Source organism: Cynoglossus semilaevis, unplaced genomic scaffold (assembly GCF_000523025.1).
Source record: "Cynoglossus semilaevis isolate Cse_v1.0 unplaced genomic scaffold, Cse_v1.0 scaffold1507, whole genome shotgun sequence".
In the NCBI taxonomy this organism is placed as follows: domain Eukaryota; kingdom Metazoa; phylum Chordata; class Actinopteri; order Pleuronectiformes; family Cynoglossidae; genus Cynoglossus; species Cynoglossus semilaevis.
The window spans coordinates 161374-187473 of NW_007585114.1; the positions used below are offsets into that span (position 1 = coordinate 161374).

The following is a 26100-nucleotide window of genomic DNA, read 5'->3' on the forward strand; positions in this document are numbered from 1 at the left end:
ATATGTATGCTGTTTTATCTTATACACAATGCCGTGTGCAATTTTCTTGAATTTGGAGACAACTTTGTATGCATACTCTCGCCACAGAGACGCCCGCTCAACATAAGAGTCCATTTCCATTTCGGTGACGTGCAGGTGGCGATGTTTGAATTTGTGCTGGTAGTTTAGAGAATTGAGAGTTGATATGAAGGTTTCAGCGGCGGTGTGCATTGAAAGTGTAATGTTCCAGTGTTTGACAAAAAGCCAGTTACTAGAAGCTTTGTTTTCACTCGTATACACATTGGTCAAATTGACCTACCTCAGTAACTTCACACGCTGTTAAATCCACTGTCATCACGCTGTCATGGTTCTTTCCCGCTCTCCTCCTCACTTCAATAAATCCTTTTTTGTATATTTTGTAGTTTGTGGTTCCTGCACAACAGTACAACTAAGTGGTCGTTCAGTTTTAAGACATGGTTATATGTAATATTTATATTTATAAAATAAAAAGTCAATGCAGTTTAACCAGCTACTGTACAGTTATAAGAATAGAATTAAATGATAAACTTCCTCATGTGCATTGAATTATTTCCCATGTGCTTTTATGTAGTGTGCCCTTTTGTTGAACATTTGTATATAAAATGGTTTCATTATGTTTTTGTTCAAAATAGATGTTAATATTTAGCAACAATGTGGGCTACATTAACTACCAGATGTTATAAACCAGGTGAACTACTTCTGAAACCAATGGAGAACCTTTTGGTCTACAACCAAGCTTCACATATGCCAATGATCGATTCCCTTCTTAACAAACAGTAATTGTAGAAAATTGGCTTTATTAAGTGCAGTAAAGTACTGAATAAGAGATAGATAACACTGTATCAGGAATGTCTGTTCCTGATATAACAATATCAGGAACAGACATGACAAAAATGTTTACAGTGAAGTGCAAACATTTTGATGTTGTCATTTGAACCTTGAGGAGCTATGGTCGTTCTCTGGAGCACCCAGAAAGATTTCTATTAGTGCTCATCACACCACAGCCATGACAGGAACCCAGAATTCTCCGGCCCACTCCTCCTACCCCTGGGCCACAGACTTAATCCCTGACACTCTTTGATGCCTACACTCCCATTCAGTGCAGCTCAGGAAAAGAGGAGAATCAAAGTCCAGAGTCGATGTGTTTTATTAGAAAAGAAAAGCCCACACATTTGTCCAGTGTTTGTCAAAATGAGGACATTTGAATCAGACTCAGCTCGTCACACATTACTGTGATCAGGACTCTCTGCCCTGACACCAAAGCCTTCTTGGCTCTTCTAATGCAGTTCGATGACCATTCTCATTACACTATACTTAGCAAGTCATTTCTTAGACTGACACTAACACCAGCATTTCTCTTCAACATTCCTTATCCTTCATGGAAACTCACGGAAGCTAAATATTTTAGGGCACTAGAGGAGAGGTGAGTCTTTTTATAAATTCCCATACTAATGAAAAAGCTAGATGACATATGATTGGATGATAATAAGACAAATGATAATATAACACAAGACTTGTTTGCATCTGTTTCATCCCTTTTCTGTCTGCCTACTTTCAAACACCCGAGTTCCTTTAAGGACATTTTCTTCAATCCTTACAGATCAGTGACATCACCGCCCACAACCTGTGTAGCAGAAATGATCCACTTGAACCCTTTTGTACAGTCACTCAATAGTCCTTCATCAAGAACTCTCCTTTCATTAGCATTTAAAAATAATGTTTAATTAACCTAAGCTGAACTTGTTGATAATGGTAGAGGAAGGACAAGGAGGAAGAGGAGGAAGAGGCACATGGATTTGGAGCAAATGTACACATTCAAGGTGTTTTTCTGAAGCGTAAAGTAATCTACTTGATCTAAATGTAAAACAGATGGTTATCATGACATTTGGGTATATTTCTATACTTTTTTTTCATTTATGTTGGTTCCAAAATAAACACATTTAACTCAAGCCTTGCACCAGTTTAACCATCAACAATCTGCACAATCTACCAGTGTCACATTCACCACCGCCACATCCACATCCAGTAAAAACAAAGGGATCACCTGATGTAATTTACTTAAAAATCAGAAATGTGACAAATAAATAGTAATGCAAATACATTGTACATCACGACCAAGACGATTAGCCCTAAATCCCAGTTACAGCCTGCAAGTCTTTCAGAAGACATCGAGCCTCCTCAGCTGTGTCAGCCTTTAGTTAAATAAAATCAAATAACACTGTGTTTGTGTGTGTGTTTGGGTGTCTGGAATATTAATAACACTGTGTTTGTGTGTGTGTGTTTGGGTGTCTGGAATATGTACTCCTCAAAAATAACTGCAGAAGACAGTGATGTGAAGCAAATTTACAACCAACACTTGCAGGCCAGAGGAGAAACGACGAGTAAGCAGCTGAGTGGAGAACATGATCTTGGTGTCCTAATCCTCTCCTTGTCTGTTGCCTGCAAAATTATGTCAGCTCAGCCATTTTGAGATGACGCTGCATCTCTCTGTAAACTGTGTCTGCAGCAGTGTCTAAGGCCTTAGGGAAGAAAAAGAGGACATTTAAAACAATTGAAAAGTCTTTACATTTTCCAGTTTTTGCCAGGAAAAAAGGCAGAGTGAGACAAACAATGTGTAAGGATTAATCCTCAGACTGAGATGAATGACAAAGAGAAATCCTATCATTATTTTTGACGTAGAGCGCAGTTGATTTGTCACTTCTATTATTTTGCTGTTATTACAATAGTAATGTAATAGTAATGCAGCGCAGCAGGGGTTAATTTAGAAGATCAGAATGTAATATATGAAATAGAAAGAGTGGAAAGGCTCAGAAGAAGGCTGGAGGTCAAAGGGAAGCAGTATTTATTCGGTCCAGTAGGAGGCAGAGGTCAGACGTTGTTGGGGCTAACGTTCTTCAGGTTGTTGAGCTCCAGCTCCAGTTGGCGTATTCGTACATCCTTGCCGTTGAGCTCTTCCTTCAGACGCCGGAGCTCCTCCTGCTGCCGGAAAAACATGCGCAGGAGCTTTTGGAAAAAGATGGGAGATATATGTAATAATAATAATAATTAACACAGAAAAGAAAGTCCCAGGTAAAAAAAGTTCTTTATCCATTCCACAGCCACAGCGATGAATGCAATGAAAAACATTTTTAGTATCCTCTACCTCATTCTCTGTCCTTGGAGGAACATTCTCCAGGAGGTCAATTCCGTTCACCACCACACTCTTCTTCTCCTTCACTGGGGCCTTGAACACTAACTGGTTTGGCCGATGGTAACCTTCTTTCAGTGACATCAACACTGGGTCTGTGTGAAGAAGCCAGACTCACATGTTACTCTGCTTCACACTGAGTTTGTATTCAAACAACTTTGAGTCAGTCAAAGCTATTTTCTCCATATGGTACATTAATATTTGATTTCTTTTGTCAAAGAAGATCATTTTATTTTTATAAGGCACAAGTCAATGGAGCGCGTGTGTTTCCTACCTCTGTTAATGCCACTCAGCCATTCACTGGCAGACAGAGCAGGTTCTGTTCCTGCAGTCATCGGGTAGATATCCTCCTGGTATGTGTCTGACTGTAACCAGGAAACACACCACATGCATTTGTTGTTTTTGTAGTTTGTTGAGTCGAAAAAGTCAATTTTGTAAAACGACAGAAAATGTGCTGCCACTAAAGCCTTAAATGTAACTATTTGCCTGGGTTAGAAAGAACCTTTTTCAGAAGACCTCCCTTTTTGAATTTCATTTCCTTCTGGTGTATTTTGGTCAAAAACTTGAATAAAAAAAAAATAACACTAGAGTCAATTGATTCCTTTATTGCTCCATTTCGACTCACCCGTCTCGGCACAATCATTGAAATGGGCTCTATCAAACCCTTCAGCGTGACCAGCTTGTAGAAGCGGAAAACCTCACAGGCTGCCACGTCCAGGCCGTGCTTCGGCATCACACCTGCAGACAGGAACAAACGTGTGTTGATGACACAACCTGCTCTCATGTACAAACAGTTGATCAATAACACCACTTGCCCAGTCCTTTTTGTGGCGCCGGGGAGCGAAACTCCATCAGGTACTGAATGTATGGCTTCTCTGTGGTAATCTCATAGTAGCGGATGTTGCCGTCACCCTGGAAATTGAAATATGCATCTTATTATTGAGGTAATTCTGTTCTAAATGAGATCGAGTCTGACTCTTTATTATTTAACACTGACAGTATGTTATTATAGTAACATGATAGCTGCTGTTATGTGAAGTCATGTTTTTTTATTTCCCTGGAAACATTTTTCAAATAAATGCACTAGGTCTTGACATTCCAATGCTTTTCTCCTTGTTCTTCTTCTTCTGGCTGCTACCTTCAGGGGTCGCCACAGAGCATAGTGGGCCTATCATATGTGAGGGTAGAGGAGCAGACAGTCTAACCTTTCCTGCCAGGTACAGCATGTGTGTGTCAGCATCGTAGAAGGGAAACAACAGTCCTGAGAGACCGTCAATGTCCTCGTCCACGATTGGCATGGACAAATCCTCCTAGGGACGGACAGCACGCAGAGAAGTAAACACACAGTCACACAGAAGCTCCTCCCACTCTGGCATTATAGGCCTGAGCCCATATGGACATGGTGTCTCACCTGGTCCCAGAGAGCGATCTGTCGCGTGTTCCAGCGAGAAACTCCTGTGGTGAGCAGACGCTTCGTATTTCCCAGGAACACCACTCGGTTCACACGGTGGTTCTTACAACTGGCTTGCTGGTGGATCAGATAGCAAATGTTACGATTCAAAGATTGTGTCCAAAATCAACCACATGACCAAAGTTCCAAAGTTCTTTTTTATTCAAACATTTCCCCGTTTTGGACCTCATTTAGACATTACATGGACTGTGATGGGACTCACACGGGGGTCTAGATTCTTGGGTGAATAACTTCACTATCTCTCCTGACTGTACGCCTCAACCTTCTCCCCATATCTCTGACTCTGTCTCCAAACTGCTCAGCACCAGCTGTGCCTCTGATCTGCTCCTTAAAGTCAATGGTCCTCATCAAAAAAACACTTTATTACCCTGTTAAAAGTTACTCCTGGACACTGCAGATAAAGCAGAATTCCACACTCTCTCACCTGAAGGACTCTCCCAGAGCGGGGCTCAATGACCCGCAGTTGCCTGTCCTTGCAGCTGGTGGCCAGTAGGCTGCCGTCTGTGTTGAAGGACATGCTGAGGATGACGTCAGTGTGACAGTCAATCATTTTTACCGGTTCGCCAATCTCCAGGTTCCAGGTTAGTATCTAGAGGAAGAATTTTTCATTTTCATTTTCTAACGTCTCAAAAGCCCAGTTCAGCAGCTTTATCTGCGTTAATTCAGCCTCATGTTACTGATAGAACACCTTGTAGTCATAGCCAGCACTGAAGAGGATGCCACTGCTGGTCGGATGCCATTCAATGAGTCCCACTCTTCTGCTGTGACCGTACAGCTCCAGCACTGCCTCGGTCATGTTGCGTCTGAGTCCACCCTCTGGGATTTCCCATATTCGCACCTGCAGATCAACATATACATCAACATAAACATATACATCAACATAAACATATACATCACCATAAACATATACATCAATATAAACATATACATCAACGTAAACATATATACAGTATGTAACATCTGGAAGCATGGACGTTCTGTCTTTGGTTCTCTAAAGATAAAAAAACACAGCTTGTTTTTTTTAGCATAGACTAAACAAACTGTCTACCTTTTGTAATTTTATAATAAGATCAGTCACACGTTTTACTGCGTCAAGACAGGTGATGTAACGCAACATTTAAATACAACAGGTTCACCACTAGATGTTGCTAAATCCTATACAGTGTATATTTAACATGTCACATAGAACGTGACATTAGCGATATAAGAAAACGAATAAATATATCCACGAGAAAGAAGGACACATTTCATTAATTTACTGCGGATCATGTTCTGTCATTTGTCAGAGATTCACCTCCTCTAATAATCCCAAATACCACATCCTGTCAATGGACCGCATTAGGATTAGATTGGATTTCAGGCTCTGTCACTTGAGGAGATTATTTTCCAACAAGTGATGGTACATTACATAATAAAACATGTCTGCTACTTTACAGTACTTAGTTACCAGATATAAATGTAAACATGTTGGGGAGTTTTTCAGGACACAAAAAATGGGAAACATTTGATTTTTATTTGAATGTAGAACTTTTCAAACTCTTTTTGAAAAATGTGTTTTCAAGAGCAACTTGGTGATTACTGAAGTCTGAGATATATAATCACAGAGAGTAGGTCACTCACAGACGAGTCCTCGGAGCAGGACGCGATGATGTTTTCAAAGAAGGGATTCCATTTGATGTCCAGAACATTGCCTTGGTGTCCACACACTTTCGGGTAATGAGAGTCCAGACGACCAGACTGTGAAAAAGCATACAATATGGAGAATTACATCTTTAAAAAAATAAAATAAATGACAGCCTTGTTGTTATATTTATAGACAGTTTTGGAACAGTTTCCTCGGCCATGACAACACTGTTAAATGTTAAATGTTAAAATTCTGGGTTTAACAGGTTAAAGCCACAATTAAAGAATAAGAAACACGAGTAAAGTTAACAACTCCTTAAATAAATCCACTCATCTTCCACTGTGCTGTTCTTTTCAGGGTCCATCACACATTCATAAACAAACAGAAACGTGGCTGTCTACCCCTCTGTGTCTCTCCCTGGTTAATAGCTTAATCACACTCACCTGTGTCTTGTTTTGTCTCACTCCTCACACCTGGTCATATACACCCTCTCCCACACTGAGGTTTGATTTGGGGGTTAGTTGTCAGGCTGTAAACGTGTTGCAGGACCCATCTGCCCTGTGAGTTCTGCCTGGTTCTGTGTGTTTTCCATTGGCTTGGTTCTGTTTATATTCGACCTGTTCTTCTCTGTCTCTGTCTCTGTCCTCCCTCTGTCTCTTTTCCAGTCTGCCTGGTCTGTTCTGTTCTGTTCAGTTTTGTTCAGCTGAGTTTTTGTTCTGTTTCTTCCCGTTATTGAGTTGGACTTGATAATAAATTTAAAAATGAACTGTTTCCTTGTGTCGCCGAGTGCTGTGGTCCCTATACCTGCAGCTTTGTCTTAATGAATGGCCGAATGTTAATGCAATAACCCAAAGAATCCACAAAGGGGCGCTGGCTCACAGCGACAAACCACGCTAATGTTCACCTTTTACTGTTTTTCCTGTCATAAATGTTTGATAACTTAAATCCATTGACCTCTTTTTTTTATTTCCTCAGAGACGTGGTTAAGAACATTCCGTTGTCATCTCTCTCTTCTCTCTTCGTGTGTGTGTGTCCACACTTAACTGTCGACCTCTTACATTATTAAGACTATAAACAAACCTCTCCAATGACTCTTACATTTTTGTTTTTACAGTTTACTAAAGCCTTGGAAATATGCAGCATCTCAACATATACATTATGGTAAGTTTAAAAAAACCAAACTTTTTTAAAATAAATTGTGAAGACAATTAACATTGGGTTTAGATGTTGTTCAAAATCAGGCACAATGTAAAATAGGCAAAAATGTGTTTTCTTGTAGGCTTTTACTAAAACACAAATGTCTTCAGTCTCCCTGTTAGACCAACCATCTCTCAGTTCTCCTTCAAAACGTCCATGAATATTTGTTGGCATTGTACTGTTTTTCCTTCTGCCTGTCAACTTCATCTTTGTTCTTTGTTGACTATATCTGCCGTCCATTCCCAGTACTTGTCTGAACTACGTACTGTAAATCCTGATAATTAAAGGAAAAACCTTCATGTTGACGTCTAGTCCTGTCTGTCATCGTCTTTAACAACATCACAATATTGCAGGTTGTGTGACCTTCTCCTTGACCTCTGCTGTGTTCTTACTGTCACAAACAATCCCAGACCAACTCTACTCACACCAGCACTGTCTTCTTTAAGCCCTTATTTGCTGTGTTGTACCTTTAATGTTAAAATGTAACACAAATTTCACCTTCTCCATCGTCTCCCTCACCGTTCATTTTCACATTCACACACTCGGCCCTCCACCACTTCAGGTTCTCCATCAGCTCTCTTCCCTTACTCTACAGACAACAGGTCTGGTCTGCAAACATCATGGTCCAATGAGAATCCATATAGTCAAAGAATTAAATTGCTGTCCACATACATGTACTGCGCCACGCTTACGTGCTTTTCTGCTAGTCCGCACATCCCAGATAAAAACAGCCACTGTAAAAAAAAAAAAAAACTGCTCTACAGCACACAGACCATCATTAGGTAATGTAGTGTGTCTGTGGGTAATATCCTGTCGCTAAGGAGCCTCACTGCTGACACGCAACTGTGCTGGACCAGATACCATGTGTCCCCAGTGCACCGGAGGTACCACCCATGTCTAACACTTCTCCTGACTGTTCTAATGTATCTTCTGCTACAGCAGCAGCAGATGCAAAACAGCAAACAGTCACAAGATTTGTGCTTGGAAACCATAAAGTTGCTTCAGGGTGTAATGAAGGAAATACATTCAAATTATATCACTGGCCAGGAGGAAATAAGGGAGTCATCTAATTAGTTTGTTTGTCGAGTCATCAGAAAAAGATTTAATGTACTAGTATTAATTGTCACATCTCCAGTCTATGAACAGCCCACACACATGCTGACTCATGTCCAATACATTCATTAATTTAATATTCACTGCTGCACTCCATGTCCGACCGCCGCTGCATGCCCCCTGCAGGCGGTCATGTGATTTGATCACATGATTACTGCTGTTCCAGTGCACTGTTTGACCTTGAGTACAGTAGTGTGTTCAAAGAAGGCTTTGGACTTTTTTTTTTCTATTCAGAAAAGCTACAGTACTGCAGGTATGCAGTTGCACAGATTAAAAAAAACAACAAAAAAAACAAAGTATTTGTAAAAAAATAATTGGTTCAGTACATACTGTTACAGTAATGTAGGTTTATTATTATATGTTTCTGTTTAATATTAATAAAAAATCAGAAAGAAGTAAAAAAATAATCAGGCCTGAAATCTACACATTTCTATTTTTATTGTAACAAAAATGGCATTGACAGGTAAAAACTTGGTAATATCAGAAGTCTGTATTTTTATATTCAGTACTACTGTAATTCTATAGTACGGCAGCAGTAATTGTAGCTCTGATGGAAGAAGCACCACGCCACACCCAGAACCTCTTTCTCTCTGAGGTTTTACTGACCTTAGGTGTCATCGTCTGGGCCGGGCTGTGGCCCAGATGGTGCTGTCAGCAGGGTTTACTTTCACTGCCAGTGACAACCTGTGTCCTGGACCGACCATATGTCTGTCTGGCCAACTCTCATCGTAATTGGCCTGCCACACATTTATATTAGTGTTACTGTCTGTTAAATGGGGAGAAGGAGTTATTGTAATGCTTATATATACAGTTTTTTTTTTTAATTCCTAAAAAAACTTTTAAAACATTTTTCAGTAATCGTGGTCTGAAACACATTTGCAGTCCTACCTTTGACACTATCCAATTTACTGATGCTGCTGACGTTGATTATGGCTTTTTAAAAATGTGTCACGTCAGCAGAAACTGCAGAAAGTGCTTTGGTGGAGAATACACTTAGACTCACAGGAAATCAATAACATTATGATTGTTGGGTGACTTTATGAGGTATGAGATGCAGTACAGTTACTGCATAGGTACACACATTACCTCGAGGTAGAGTTATTTATACATTTAAAAAAGATACAAAATTGATCCAGCTCTAAGAAATGTAGTAGTAGTACTACTACTACTATGTCTACTTTTTCTGCAATCAGAAATACTGTAGAATATAAATTCCAGCTAAGGTCAAATGTCTTAGTTGTTTGGGAAGAGTTTTACAACTATCTACCAATTCAATCACAGGTTTATATCCGTATTGAAATAAATTAAACCTCCTTATTATTTTCAGCAATAATAAAATGTCATCTCACACGAAATGAGTGAACCACATATCAAATGATCAAAAAAAAAAAAGATTGACTGTAGAATCGTAAAGGTGTCTGGTTTAAATGTCTCTAAAGAGTGAAGAAGTATTACTGTTTGGGAAAAAATAGTTTTATTGTTGCTCTGTTGGTTATTGATGTCAAAGTGATGGTAAAAAGTGTTGTAAATCTGGTGAGTGGGAGGAAAAAAGACAACATTCCCCTTTTGCTTTGCATATTCAAAACAATTGTCCAATGAAAGTGCAGGCTGTATTTATGGACTGACCTATTTATGAGCTCCCTTTGGCGACACAACATTTTTAAGGCTGGCAGACTTCACCATACACAGGTGCGATCTGTGCCCCAGTCTGTAGAAACGGCTCTTTAACTTCAGATTTTATTCCTCTGTGGCCAACTCCAGTTCTTCATAAAGCTGAAGAAATAAAGGTCCCCACCCTGAAGTAACATTTTATATAAAAACACACAACAATCTACATTTAATGCTGGGAGATCGGCAGCTTTTACTGCTGAATTGAAGTACTTCAAAAAAGTTGGCACACCCAAATACGCTAACCCATTTGAACTCTTTTATGATTCTGAAGCAGTGTGTTTAACAAGCAGAAGTCTGTTACAATGAAATGGCCTTAAAAAGAGGGGGAACATCTGCTGATGCTACCATAGCCTTGGACGTGACCACCTCGGCTGAATGCTGTGGTTGCAGGGTTTGTTTTTGTTTTTGCTGCAGAGATGACACAATTGTCTAGAAGTCAGTACAGTGGACAGCCTAGATATACAGTAAGTTTAATCCGTTCTACAACAGCACTCATGTCTCAATCCACTCGTATCTACATCAAATTTTCCCCATTAAAATAACTAAAAACCAATTAATTTGTTCCAGCCTCCCAGAAATATACTATTAATTAAATTAAAATCCCCTCATCTAAACATTAGAAACATAGATATAAACAAATATATTGATAATATAAAACAAATTATATATTTTAAAATGATTTTTCTTATGGCACACTCGTAACTAGATATTTTCTCATATCAGGAGCAATATCTTGCTCCTCATTGTTGCAGACTCGTAACATGGACTACTTGTATTTCGGGAAGCTCGTATCTATGGAGACCACTGTAATAATGTGCACATGCCTTAGTCTTGTTCCTGGCGGCCATCTTTTGGAATGTGAGGTCTGTTTTGTAAAGTCATAATGCAGAAAATAAAATATAAGAGGAAGACTGATCAGTACATGTAATAAATACAGCAGCTTGAATGTCCAAAATGGCACCTAACCATGTAACCCCTCGAGGGAAGTAGTACTGTAGTAGTACCTTACCTGCGACACGGGTATGACGATGAAGGAGCCTCCTCCAGCGCTCTCTGTGACCACTGCCAGGAACTTTGAGTTGACGGCACAGAAGTGGTTATCATGAACATTCTTGGTGATGGGGACGCCGTCGTAACAGTGCTCCCGATTGGCTACTTTTCCATAGACATTTCGAAACTTGGAGCTTCGGTAGGTTGGACGCCATGACATCTAAGATTAAAAAAAACAAAACAATATGTAAATGTAAAGTATTAACCTGTACACTTCATATATCTGCTCTGAACGTCACCAACGGTTGTGTAAAGTCGTTGTCTCACACAACAACAAAGACAGATTGTTAGCACAAAATACACAATAGTTTTTACCATTTAAGAGAAATTGAATAGTTTTCCACAGCACACCTGACGATCTTGGTCGTCTGGAATCACTGCTTTTGATTATAACAAAATATAATTTCTTTTAACCATGTCAAGTACATTGATTCCATTTATAGATCTGAGTCACATCTGATCTATCACTTTTAGATCCTAATCAGCTGTTCCAAAGCTGTGTCGGCAGAGGCCGCAGAATGGCAGCTTGTTTGGTCAAACTGTAGAACAGAGGAGCAGCAGAAACTGGCCTGAGGGACAGTTGAAATAGAGATGGTTGGGGGGCGGGGGGGAGAAGACTCGGCCGCTTTGAGTTCTCCACACAAGGATGCTCATTGACTCGTCCACTGAGCAGTGGGGTCTGTCGCAGAGAGGATTCCTTTCCGTCTGTCTGCCGCCCGTCTATGTGTTTGTGTTCGGACGATCTCATTAGTGTTTGCAGCACAACCAGCACAAGGACTAAGGCTGTGCCGTTACCTGTGGTGTAACACGGTGAGAAGTTCCAATCTGTGTTCCTCCTCACATCACTACGTTTGTCTACATTTGTTTTGTAAGTGATCAAGAAAGAACGCTGCGATTTTTCAAAGCCAAGTCGTAGCCATGTGATCGCCACAAATAAGCTCGTACCACACAGTAATGAGTGACATGCCAATCATTCACCAGGAGAGCGTAAGAAGCAGTGCAGGTGAAAGGCATCAGAACTCCTGCAGTCTTTCAATTCATTAAAAACATGGACCAGTATCATTCTCTGGGACTGTCTGAGGTTGTAGTAACAGGAACAGGAGAATCCTATCATATCCATCTGCAGCACAGCCCCCGCTCCAGTCATCTTACCTTCCAACAACACCACAGCCTGTGTCCTCCTGCGGTGCTCCTGCTGTGATCTTATCAGTTTTCCCTTCTACATAAGAACTCCTCCAGGATCTCCTCTCTTCCTGCCTTCCTCTTTCCTTCCTTTCCTTTCGTCTCCAAACATGTGCACTCTGTCTCCTCGTCTCCTCCTCAAACTCTGTCTTCCCAGCCTCCTCTCCTCCTCCTGCTGCCAGATAGCTGGGGGCCTGGAACCTCCTCCTCCCCCCTGCCTTCTCTCCCATCCTGCCTGTCAGTCACCCCTCCGTCTCCGTCTGCCTCTCCCCTGTTCTGTCTCCAGTCCAGCAGAGTGGACATACTGGCATTCATTCTGCTTCCTCTCCTGAGCCGACCTTGTTCAGAATGATGACGGCCCCTTCTTCCTGCACCATCAGCACAGCTGTCACTCACTCACAATTTGTGCAGCTGCCTAATGACACAGGTTGAACTAAAATATTTAACATCACCTCCTGTCAGAGTGTTGAAGCCATCCAATCTTCGCACTCGCAGCGGAACAGAAAGTTTACATGTTTCAGACTGGCTGCATCTTCTTACATCACAGATATAACGTAGTGACAGAGATATAATGCTAATTCAGTGTTGATTGTCCATCCTCCTGATGTATCCATTAGCATGTCCTTCCATCTCACTCTTGCCCTTGCCTTCACTTATTGCCATCTCACCTACTGCTTCCCTTATCATCTCCATCTCCTCCATCACTGCATCCATTATTAACACAACCCAACAGCCAACGTCTTTTGTCCACAGTTTTCCCTCTTGTCCTCGGCCCTATCGCCAGACCTTCTTAATCCTGCCTCTTCAGTTTAGTCTCCAAAGTGTTCCCTGAGCTCATTGTTAACCCCGTACATCCTGGTTACTCACAAAGGAAATCTTAGTATCTTTATCCTTGTGACCTCCAGCTGAGCCTCCGGAATTGTAGACAATGCTATTGTCAACCCTACGACCAGATGTCATAGCAGGACACAGGACAATCTTTAAGACTAGTAACCATCTCATTGCATTCACAGATGTGCACACTGTAAATTGCTGCTACAAAACTATGACCAGAAGTCAGCCTTGACACTCGTTGGATTAAATCAAAATGCTCCAGTGAAAGGGTGTAAAAAAAGGGATATAAAAATATAGTTTTTGAAATTAAAAATGTTTTGTATGTCTTTTTTTCTAAACATAACCACAACATAATCATTTTTTTCAACATAATACAAGGGATAATATTTAAATGGAGGTGGAGGACAATATGAATTTTAAATCTGTTTGTACAGATGAACCCGTTGTATCAATACAGGGCAGGTGTTACAGTGAAAATTGTGTCCCTTGGTATTTGTCTAGTAGGGAAGTCTTGGCCTGTGGGCTTTGGTCTGTCCATGTCTGTGTGTGCGTTTGTCTGATTGAACCACATTTACTGTTGACCTTACAGCTGTGAGGCAGATCAGACAGTTCTGTTCAAATTCTTGCCTCAAGGTGTTGCTGCTTGAAACACACAACCCCCTTTCCTCCCTCTCTCTCTGTAGGAGTATCCTCTCTCTTATTCTTTTCAAAATGTTTTTTTTTTTTTATTTCAGACAGAGACAAACCTCAAACGCATCGAGTTTATTTTCAGGAAATTCGAATTAAATTTGAATCTACTGTTGGTTGAATTCTTAAACTTTTAACATCAGTGAAAAGGTTGACTGTTACAGTGAGTCGGGTGATTAAAGCTAACATTCAGACATATTACACTTCCTTCACCACCACTGCTCTATGTTACAATGGTCCTTCTGTGATGTAACAGAGACAGACGCTGCCTCTCAGCCACTCTGAGCTGAGGGCACCACCCTGGGTCATCTCTAATAAAGCCTATTCACATCACTTCAATGAAAATCCATGTGATAACTGTGTGTTTTTTTTCTGCCAAATAAGGAAGTTCAACCATCTGAGCCTAAATTCAACTCAAACAATAGCAAACCTTCAGGGAAACTGCAGGCCCTGTCATTCAGTGAAGACACACTGAAAGCCGTGATGACAGCTTCTTTGTCTGAAATCCTCTCGGCAACAGTTTCACTGTACAAGGACTTCCGTTTCTGAAACCAAACATCATAAAATGAGGGATGTTCTCTGGGCTTCTTTGGCAAACTTGGCAAACTCCTCTCAAAGAAAAACTGGACACTTTAAGGACTTTACAGCTCTGTTTGATGAGACAACAGTGTTCATGCTGAAAAAAAGACTTTTGTATGAAAGTGTTTGGACCCGTAGAGGTCAGCTGACAGACGACAATGAAACTACTGCTGGAAGTCACTCCGGATGAAGGAAGATTCCAGAAGAGTGACGCAACATTCCACTTTCAGAACTTAAACAATAATCTCATGTCAAAGGAGGAACAATTACTGCTGCACGTTAAGAACAAAAAAAACTCAACTTTCAAACCAACAAAACTATGTGGTGATGAAAAAATGTAAAACACACCACATAAAATCAGGGTTTTGTGCTAGATTTATGTATGTTATAGTATATTTGCCCATGAATTGAGGACTATCCTTTATAAACCAACTCCAGAAATGTGACGTGATTGTTGACTTTAAAAAAAAAAGTCTGCATAAACCTTAGTATAAATATCTGATTTCTCCCAAACTGTTATCTCTTTTAACCACCATCACTTTTTTTTCAGGTCCCCAACAGAATCTGGATCCAGGAAGATAAATTCAACATATCCTCCGACTCTCATCCTGATTCTCCGACATTTTTGCTGCCAACACAAGGTGAGTAACTGTATTCACTTGAAGTTATATACATTGAATTTAAACTAAAAGGTTTAGTTTCTTCAAGTTTCATGGGAGTTTAGTGAATGACCAAAGTTGCTAAAAGAAGCTGACATTCCTAAGTCGAAGTCCTTTATTCATCCCACAGTGATAGAACAGGATGTGGAGATAACAGTTTGACTGTCACACACCAGTAGCGAGAGATGTTAAGTGCTGGAGTGTGTGCATATACTATGACATAATGGTGGGAGATGTTGGAGCAGAGATAATGGCAGCTCTTAGGCCTGAAGCCAATGCTGTTAACCTGCAGTAGTGGTGCAAATGGCACAACTACTCAGAGACAGGAAGCAGAAAACACTCGTGAACAGCATTTATCAGTACATGGAGGAGTACATGGAGGAGTACATGGAGGAGTACATGGAGGAGTACATGTCCTGGAAAACTGTTAGTATCAGCTGTACTCCCAGAAACACAATCACTAAACTATACTAGGCGTGTTGAGGTTTTTTGTTTTTTAAATATTTAACTTATGGTATAAAAGAGCTACATGGGGGGGGGGGGGGGGGGTTAGAAAACAAATAAAATTAATTCTTCATTAACTTCATTAAATCATATCGTATCCTGATATGATTTAGTTTTGCTTCAAACTAATCAGAGCCCTTGACACCAGCTTGTCAAACCAAAAGGTTCAGGTTTTAAACTGACATTTTTCACTGGTTTGTTTTTTGGTTGAGGTTTCAGTTCAACACTGGTGCACCCTTAAATAAAAAGGGAGCGATCTGCAACCAGATGAGTCATCATGCGACAGTCTGTCCAGTCGAGACAAATGAGTCTGGACAATTTTCTTTTTTTTAATCTCAGGGTGAAATGAATGATAAAAAACAGACAGAATGACACAGATAATTGATCCCAGGACAAAGAAGCAGTTTGTGTGCTACAGGCGTACAGTATGAACAGTCACTCACAGTCACTGGGTGACTGTACCGGTGAACACACTCAGCTCTCTGAAATGTCCATATGTTTTTATGGAGAGAGAAAAGCTCAGTTAGTTGGTATAAGAGTACAGCTGTGTACTTCTACGCAGTAACCTGTCAGTAGTTGGTATCTGTTGGATTTTACTGTTGGAGTTTGGAGAAAGATGGAAAGTAACTGGATTAGAACAAATGTAAACATCAGATTTATTTTCCTGTAAGTCAAGAGTAAGAAAGTGAATGGAGACAAGAGAATTTTTTTTTCTCTTGCAGGAGTTGGTGTAAAAAAAAAAATTCAAGTACAAGCGGCTAATTAATTTGATCCATAGACGGACAGATGGCTCTTGTATCACTGCCAGCCTTAGGTTGGGGGAGGGGGGAACTACAGTCTGGTGCAATTATTGGAGAGGACACTTCAAGGGAACAATACCAACGTCTCCACCAGAGGGATTTAAGTCTTTAGTTCATGTGCTCCAAATGTTACCATGTGGTACCTGTTTTTCTAACAATTAAGACAAAAATACAAGTCAAATAAAAAACCAAATGGAGGAGGCACGTTTGTTAAATACATTCTATTGTGTTGAAACAACAGAGCATCACGGGACGTTCATATTATTCTCTGAGTCGAGAACAAGACTGACTTATTCATTCACTGACGGACTACTGTGTTTTCTGGCAGTCAAGGTGAGACTGCAGCTGGTGAGTCTACATCCAGTGTCAACTCATTAACAGACATCAGTTCTTCCGTATATGGGTGAAGGTTAATGTGTCGTGAGTTTGACCCACTTCACAGTGTTGATGCAGCCTAAAACTAATGTCTGAAGCTCAATTCCTCCCGACTTTCTGTTCCTACCAGTGATTATATTTCATTTTCTACAACCTTAAAAAACATGAGGTAAAATAAATGCCACCCGATGACGGTGTTTTCTGTCTGTCAGTCAGTCTGTTCGATCTCTCATACATGGTCACTCATGCTGTGGCCGCAGCTCTGCTGGATTGATCTGTTTACCGTCGATTGAACCTCCACAGCGGAGCAGGGCCTCAGTGTCCCAGATTGAAGTGCAGCTGTAATGATGCAAAGACCTCATTTCACTTTCCTCTGTGGAAACTCATATTTAATTTAGGATGGTATTCCATAAGGGATTCTATATTGGTCTCATCTACTTACCTCATCGCTCACTTCCTTTCCTGACTCCTTACCTACTTTGGCTGCACTGTCCCCGTCTCTGCGTATCAGATATTTATAAGTCCAGGTAATCGAAATGGCACACATTTCACTTTCATTAATGTTCATTTAAATGCATACCAATACACAAAGGTAATTTACATCAAATTGTTGTTGTTTTTTAAATGATTCCATTTTAGATTTTTTTTTGTTATAACTCATGCTACATATTCTGTCCTTCTTTTTGTTCTGTTATATATTTAAATGCATTGTTTTACCTAGTTTTGTTGCTGCGTCATTGAAAGTAGGTGCACCGACAAACAACAAACTGACATCTTAGCTAACATTGTTTATGCTCACTCCATGAATTTATTGATTCATTCATCATCTACCTCATCTACTTGGTCGTGGGGAGGCGGAGACAATCACAGCTGTCTAAAGGGCAAAGGGCAGGGAACAGCCTGGACAGTTGGTCAGTCCATCCCAGGGCCACATGTGGACACAAACCACCAATCACATATTCATATTCAAGCCGGCCTTACTGTCCACCACCTCTCTTCTAATGTGTCTGTGGCGTCAGTTATGGTTCCCTGTTTCCACTCCATCACTTCCCACAGACCATGTCCATAAATAAATGACCTGGCACTTTAGCACAGACTGAGAAAACCCGCTCAGCAACAGTCAGCAGCGGCCAGAGAGAAGAGGAATGCAGACACAGCTGGCTCACAGTTGGACAGTCTGTCCAGCAGCACACAGAGAAAAAGAATCCTCAAGGTCCACATACTGTACGTTGAACCACCAGGTATTCTGAGAAACAACCTAATGTCACCCAACCTAGAGTGGTGGTAGTTTGATAGTAGCAGTAACATTCACAGCTAGTAACTTTTAGATTGGACAGAAGCTCATCTTTCACTCAAATATGTAAAAAACTTTATAAAAAAAAAAACGCAAATAGCGGCAGTTCATTGGTCGTTGGTATTTGGCTGGAAGTTAAATAAGGCCACGTGTGACTTTATTTTAAATTGTTTTTTGTGTATAGAGGTAATAATAATATATGTGGGCACCTGTCATTTAGTTCAGTTGGACTGATCAATAGGTATTACATTACAAATATTTCTATAATAAACTTTGTTTTATTTGCAATAAAAACAACTGTTTAGGTCAGTAGTTTCTACAAGATGAACTTCTTTAGACTTACTCAGCTGTGCTGGAAAACAAATAGTTGGAAAAAAAATATTCTGGAAAGCACAATGAACATCAAAGCCAGAGAACAAAAGACCAAAAAAAGAAGAAAAAAAATCACACGAAGCAGAGAAATTTATAGGAAAAAAATGGCATCTTGGGCCTCAGGAACTTGTATCTCCCCAGCCGACCGTAGCCATAGGCAAAACAGAGAGCTGAGTTTGGAACAGATGAACTCTTGTATGCGTGTGTGTGTGTCCTTTCACGTGTGTGGGTGTGATTGAGATGGAGACATAGTGAGAATGTGGGTGGTAGTATTTTCTCTGGATGTTCTCTCACACATTGCCCCCCCCCCTCCCACTGCCCCCCCACTCCTCCACCTCCTCCACTAAGTGTTCACACATCGTCTCTGTCTCAGTCTGTGTAGAACACATTTCTAGCTACAACATAATGTACGTTTACCAAGGCAAAAAACATTAAGATTTAAAATTTAAAAGAATTAAAAGAATTTAAAATCATGTGTTATGTGAAGTACAATGTTTCAAAAATACTATGAATACTGTTGTTATATATAAATCATGGTAGTAAATCAGAGTCCAAAGGCTCGTCATCTCTACAGCCCTTTATATCCAGGACCATTATATAAGGTACCATGTGTCTGTAGTGTAATTATCACAGCAGGCCCACACACTGGGATGGGGTTAATACACAGAGTAGGTGAACTCTGTAACCCCCCGGGGGTAAAGCAGATGTAAGCTGGTACTGGTTACCACTGATAACAGAACTCATCTGAAATGACAGCAGACGTTACATCACAACTTGACCATGAAAACATAGACCACACACTACAGCGCTGCTATTGTCAGTGTCACACTCGGGAATGTTATGTGGGATCAATCTATGCCAGAAAATTCCATGACGTTTCATCATCGAGCGTCCGAACCACGCAGCTACTGTTGTCTCTCACTGGATTCTGACAACAACCGTCATTAAAGTCACTCAGACATCAGCAGCAGAACTGAGGTGAAGCTCAGAAACCATGGTATACCAGGAATCACCTGGTGTCTGATATCAATAACAATACTACTACTACTACTACTACTACTACTAGTAATAATAATAATAATAATAATAATAATAATAATAATAATGGACCGCCACAGTGTCAGCAGGTCCATTAGTCAACTCCTAAGTGTAAACTCTCTGAACCCTTTGAGAATTCCTCAACAAACTGAAGCCGTTTTGAATCTCAGGAGTGACCCTTCACTCAATAAGAGACTTTTATAGGGGACGAGCTGCTTCCTGTCTGTCTCAGTGCATTTACTCCACTTTTAGTTTTGTCCTCAGGCCCACAAGCAGGAAATACATACTATATCCTGAATACACACACACACACCAACACACACACACACACACACACAATGAGCAATGATCTCATAGGATCTGAATGTATGCTTTGGTCAAACTTTTCTTTTTTCCTTCTCTGTTAGAACTCTTTATCTCTGATCTGTCACACACTGGTTGTTTCGTGGGCGTCTCACATGGACCCAATACATTTGCTATCACCTTTTTATTACTCAACTTTAAGGAATAAACATTTGCCTATGCCTTAATCCTTATTCCTAACTCTAGTCAGACTCCAATTCTAATCCTATCTCCAAACTAAATATCAAAGTTTTAAATATTTAATGTATAAAAACCACACCTCAGAGTAAGGAAGGTCAAGAACCCCTGCTGTGGTTCAGTGTGTTTGTGACGATAGTACGAACATGTGGGAATCAGACTTATTAGGTTTCGTGGACTTTTGGGGTTCCTGAAAAAGAAACTTTAAATGAGTTTAGATAAACATTCAATAATATCAGACTATGGTGAAGTTGAATGTGTTTTTCCCAGAATTTTCAATTGGAATCAACTCTTAATGAACGTGAGCCGTCAGGGTCCAGCGTGTGCACACTGAGCAGCAACAGCTTCACCATAAACACACCGAAAATGGCTGACAGATGTTTTTCCACATGTGCTAGTCTTTTATAATTGGGGCGTTTGCTTCTGTGCAATTGCAAACACACTTAACACAGCTGGAGTGTGACTTTGAAATTAGAGGACTCACGTCAGCAGGTTAAATATAAACCCAACTGTGTGGTTTTTATTTGTAATTAAGTAGAATTTTCCTACGCTCACGTGTTTTCTGTCAAAAATGTAGATAAAAATATCTCAAATTTCTGGACATTTTAACTTATTGGCACGGTTCTGATCTCGAGGCTTCAGCTTTCGTCTTTCGCTTGAGTAGTTTGGTAAAAGTACGGTCCAGTGGTGGCGTTTTCCCTGTCATTCAGTAGTTTCGTCATTCAGAGTTAAATCTTTGCTAGCCTCACTCTGCAGCCTGCTGCGGTCGTGAACTGGGGTAGTGAAGGGGATCATATAAGTTAAAGCTACATTTATTTAAAAAATTGAATGATTTAGAAGTAAAACAAAAAAGATCTTAGAGTCCAACATCCCTGGGGTGAATCATTCATCACTGCTCAGTCTTCCATCAGTCTGAACTGAGGAGCGTTGCTGCTGGTGTACAGAACAAAAAGGGGACACTCCAAAAGGTCAGTCCCACCCCCAGAGCTGGCACACTGGCCTTTTCCTGTTTCCCACCAAAAAAAAAAAAACTGGACCATTTAGGAGGTCCTTCGTGTAAATTACAGCTTATACAAAGAGGGGGACAGTCAACAGACATTCAGCAGCCATGTCTGTTCTGGTGTGCTGTTATGATTTATGGCTTTATGACAGAGTTCAGTCAGAGCTGGCTGACCTCCATCTTCTGAGGAGGTCAGATCTTCTCAAAGGGAATTCCCACTGTGGCCATACATTACTGCTTCTCCTCTGGGACCAGTCAGCAGAGAGTATGGCTAAAATAGACAGGCAGGTAACCAGGGCAACTCTCAATGCTCAGGACCCACCCCAGTTACCCCTTGCATTAGTGATTGTGCTAACATGTGGGTGTGTAAAACAAAACATTAATGTGGTTGTCACTTCAACAGACCAACCGACAACGATGTAAAAGTTTCCTTTGTTTGGGTTTTTGATGATGGTCAAAGTTATCGATCAGTTTGAGGGAAGACGCCCAGACATCTGGCTACAGAGCAGAGCCTCCAGGAATAACATTTCACTAGCGCCACACAGTGTTTGACCTGCAATCAGGTTCCAAAAGGGCAGTTCTAACTGTGGAGAACACACAGTAAAGTGCCATGTGTGTTAAACCTGATGCCAACAGTTTCATAACCGTAAATATGACTGTAAAAATGTATTTTCCCATAGATTATTTTCAAATTAAGTACTATTTGGAACAACAGAAACGCCCCCTAATGGTTGACTCCTGTCGTTATGCTCAGTAGCTATAAAACGAGTAGCGTTAACACTTTTACGAAATCACAATTACTCTCTCAAAATTCAATTTTTTATGAATTTTAATGACCTACTTTATCACCTCTCTATCACAACATTGAAATGTGTACTTGCCAAAAAAAGACAATTAGCTCCAAACATATAATTATATTTTTTTTTCTCTAGTGTCTTTGTGCTAAGGGGCAAACAGCTGTTTGGTCCTATTAGCATCAGACCTTTTGTCCTGTCTCCATGCCAAGGTGACTCCCCTGCTGCTGTCAGGAGGCTGAGCCGCGTTCCTGTGTCTGTATCCCCACATCCACTAGGTTTCATGGAGCTCTACGTTCTTTCCTCCTTTACTGCATTTTAGAGTGTCGGCCTCTAATGTTTTCACATCCTAATAATGGAAACAAGTGAAGAATTAACAGCAAATACCACTGTAATCGATGCATTCACACCTCACCTACAGTTAGCTCCTGCCATCACAATAACACCTGAACTGTTTCCTGTTCTCATAACATCCTCCTCCACAGCTGCTCACTTCGCCCACATGCAACGTCTCTTACACACACACACACAAGCAGAAAATGTAGACTTTGTCTGTATTTGTGCATTTATTGTTAGCAGTAACCACACATTCCTGAATTTCACAAAACTACTACGTGTGTAATTTTGGAACAAAACACACGGTGTGTGACCGACCGGAGGGTCAGTAAACCTGTGTCGACGAGGTCATCTATTTCTGTGCAGGTCATTTCTGTCCTCAGGAGCAGGTGTGCTCATTTTCTCTCTCTCTTTTCTCTCTCTTTCTGTCTCCCTTAGTCCTCCCCCTCTGTTAATTGATTAAGAGGATTCAAGTGGCTGCAGCGGGGTTAAGCCCTGTGCGATCAGCCCACCAAACTACACACACAAATATACACACACACACACACACACTCACAAACAAACATCAATTTGAGTTGAGTGCTGTCATGTTCACCTTTTAAATGTTATACTTACTATCACTGACCTATGACCTTTGACCTTACCCAGACTTTATATTGAGTAAATTCAGTATAATTGAATTTAATATAATAATATACATAAAATAAAATGTCAGACCATGTCTAGGTACAGTGTGTTGATACTTTATAGTGAAGAATGAATCCTCCTTAAATATGACAAGGTCAAGGATCAGGTCCCGTCAAAAGTGCTGGCCATCTTTACTGATTATTTCATCTCCAGATTTATATGAACTCACTGAACAAACATTTACTTTATATTTAGAGTTGGGGCCAAACGACATCTAAGGGTTAGCACTACGATAGCAGCCGCACAACAACAAAAGATTGAACCTGTACGTCCCACCTTCTCCCCTCTCACTCCCGGGACGTCACATACAGAATAGGGACGAAAGTTTACTGGTCCAGGCCTAGATTTCTTAGAAACTGCCAATGGTCATGGAGCTGTTCTGTTGATAATTTTTGTCATTTCAGTGTTTAAAATAATAGTTTATAATTAGACCATAGTCTGGATTTACATTTCATGTATCAAAATATTTACAAATACAAATGTTCATTTTTGACAATGATTGGCTGACAACATGTATTTTGATGTGATCGTCTCCAATTAGCTTTTGCTTTATTCAACACTTTTTGTTTGGGTTTTTGGAGGACTTTTTCTGCACTTTTTTAATATAATATTTTTATATTATAATTCATACTGAAGACCTGAATATGAAATGCATTACTTAATAATCTGTGGGTTGAACAGTTGACACGTGTACACATTGTTCTTTTTGAGGTAAACATTCTAAAAATTAAAGGCCAGACTGAAAGGTCTTTAAATTGAACCTTTTGGTCCAAAGAATGCCTGAAAATACCCCAAACAAAATGGAACCATGCAAACTGCTCATACAGAATCTACAGAGTCCTACAGTGACAGCAGACATACCAACATCCTGAGAACCCCACAACTCCCATCACACGTCTAAAAAAAAAACTCTTGCTCACTTCTCCACAGACACTAGCATCAACATGAGAACGGTGGCTGAAATATCCTCCACATCAGGATCCTCTGGCCAACGGCAAACGACGAGTGACATCATGAAAGTTGTTCCCTCACTGCAGTGTCCTTACCTTTGTGACAGTCATGCAGAATCAGTGGGTGAGGAGCAGGCCAGTGTCCCCTTCAAGCAGAGAGTAATGCCGCAGGAGAGGCAGGGTGGAAATGAGGAGAGAGGAAGAGGAGGAGGAGGAGATGGGGGAGGAGGAGAGCAGCTCTGCTGAATGTGCAAAGGGGGAGAGAGAGAGAGAGAGAGAGAGAGGGAGGGAGACGGGAGGGGACAGACGGGTTGGTGTGTTTGGTCTCTCACTAAGTGTTGAGATGATGATGGCTCTGCTGCTGCTGCTGCTGCTGCTGCTGCTGCTGCTGCTGCTACCGCAGTGAAGTAATGGCTGGCATTCGGTTACTACAACAGGGAAAGGCTGCGTGCTGACTACACTCCTCCCATTCCCCCACTGCACACACACACACACACACACACACACACAGATGCACAGCCAAGGTCTGGCTGTCCTACTCTCTCCCTCTGTCTCTCCCCAGCTATCTCTCTATCTGCATTTCCTCTCTTTATTATCATTAGTGACATGTGATGGATGAATAGAGGAAAACAGGAGCATTGCATCCTGGGACAGCAAAGGAAACAACTGCACACCCAGACTGTCGCAGTCTGCACTCACGTATGGGGTTGCCTGCATATCATCCTGTTTGTGTGTGTGTATGTGTGTGTATGTGTGTGTGTGTGTGTGTGATAAGGTGATACAGTTTTGTAGTCAGAACTGTTGTCTGTTTGTTTTTTTGGGAAACGTACAGATAACTGTAAATGATCAATGTACTGAATGTACACACAAACTGACAAATATTAAAGTTTCCTCTTCCTCCTCAGTATGCATTATATTTGACACGGAGTGACTTCGTGGTAAACGGTGGATACTGTACTGAAGTATTTATACTGTAGACTCTGATTTATTCCAATGTTGGTAAAACAGTATTCCAATCAATGGTTTAAGGAGCATACGTTTGAATTATCGTTGACACAAAATAAAAATACTGATGGAACCTGCATTTGTGGACAGCTCTGTTTGAGAACTGTTTCTCCTCTTGGAGTACACACTGATGCAGTATTTAGTTGATGATGAAGAAGCAGATTCATCGTACCCTCAGTTTTATCTTTGTTAAACAGGTCCTGTTGTAATATCTTTTGAAGGAGTTCCTGCAGTGTAGTAACACCCAGACTCCCACTCACATCTTTGGCAGCTACTGTTAGGAGACTGGCCAAGATTCCAGCTGAGTTACCATGGCTTATCTTCCCAAACCAAGTGTGAGACTTCTCCAGTAGCAGCTAACCACAATCCTGGCTTTGTTTTGTGCATTTACGTGCACATACTGTGGTGTGTGTGTGTGTGTGAGTGTGTGCGTGCATGTGTGCTCCATTCTATCTGTAGTGGTCACTCTGTTTTTGCAGTCTCTCTCTCTCTCTCTCTCGGTTTCCTGTCTAGAACAGTCACATTTTGCCACATCAAAATCTTCAGTAAATCCATTAAACTGTGAATTATGTATCTGTTTTAATAAATACAAACGTTAATGTTTACTGACTCAAACGTCACGTGACCCAGGTTTCTAATTAGCAACCTACTAATTAGCATCGTTGAACTCTAACGTTTTATTTAGTAAAACACATTAAAACGGTTTTAGTTTATTTCAGATATCGCTTCACTATTTGTAATATTTAAAACTCCGATAGCGCTGTAAATGCTATTATATTTAGTGTGTTGCTGCCCTCTTGTGATAGTATAGTATACTGCACAACCTATTCAAATGCGATGATTGATTGATTGATGCGATGAACTGTGAAGAATGCATCGAATGGTGTACAAATATAACACATCATTTTGGATTTGATATCCAAAGTCATTCTGGGAAAAGGAAAATAAATTGTGGGAAATATTCTTCATTGTTCTTCCATAATTTTTACTGAAGTTGCTTTTAGGCAGCAGTGACAGCTGTTACAAATTGTAGAGATATTAATGAGATGCTTTACTGATGTCTGTTGTTTGACTAATGTTGGGTTTTTCAAATGGCCACTATTTGATTAAAGTCATATATGTGCAGGAATAAC

General features: G+C 40.6%; 1 protein-coding gene across 3 annotated transcripts; it reads right to left on the reverse strand.

Annotated features, from left to right (window-relative positions):
• Positions 1-2272: 2272 nt before the first annotated feature.
• Positions 2273-24193, reverse strand: coro2ba (coronin, actin binding protein, 2Ba). Of its 3 annotated transcripts, none has more exons than XM_008337192.3 (12): positions 24059-24193; positions 11291-11491; positions 6297-6413; positions 5365-5514; positions 5101-5265; positions 4617-4733; positions 4411-4515; positions 4021-4117; positions 3831-3943; positions 3480-3570; positions 3161-3300; positions 2273-3021 (listed from the first exon to the last, which is right to left on the reverse strand). In XM_008337192.3, the coding sequence occupies exons 1-12, from the start codon at positions 24071-24073 to the stop codon at positions 2887-2889; spliced, it is 1446 nt and encodes a 481-aa protein (XP_008335414.1). In that variant the 5' UTR covers positions 24074-24193; the 3' UTR covers positions 2273-2886. The 3 variants fall into 3 exon arrangements, with proteins under 3 accessions (XP_008335414.1, XP_024909404.1, XP_008335415.1); XM_025053636.1 differs by lacking the exon at positions 24059-24193 and adding an exon at positions 22178-22464; XM_008337193.3 differs by lacking the exon at positions 24059-24193 and adding an exon at positions 12484-12779.
• Between the last annotated feature and the right edge of the window lie 1907 nt (positions 24194-26100).

Excerpts from the sequence above, each read along its gene's own strand:
- coro2ba (XM_025053636.1), bottom strand. Across the intron at positions 6,414-11,290 it reads TCGTCATACCCGTGTCGCAG|TCTGGTCGTCTGGACTCTCA; the intron begins GTAAGGTACTAC and ends GCTTTTTCACAG. Across the intron at positions 4,118-4,410 it reads TGCTGTACCTGGCAGGAAAG|GGTGACGGCAACATCCGCTA; the intron begins GTTAGACTGTCT and ends TTCAATTTCCAG.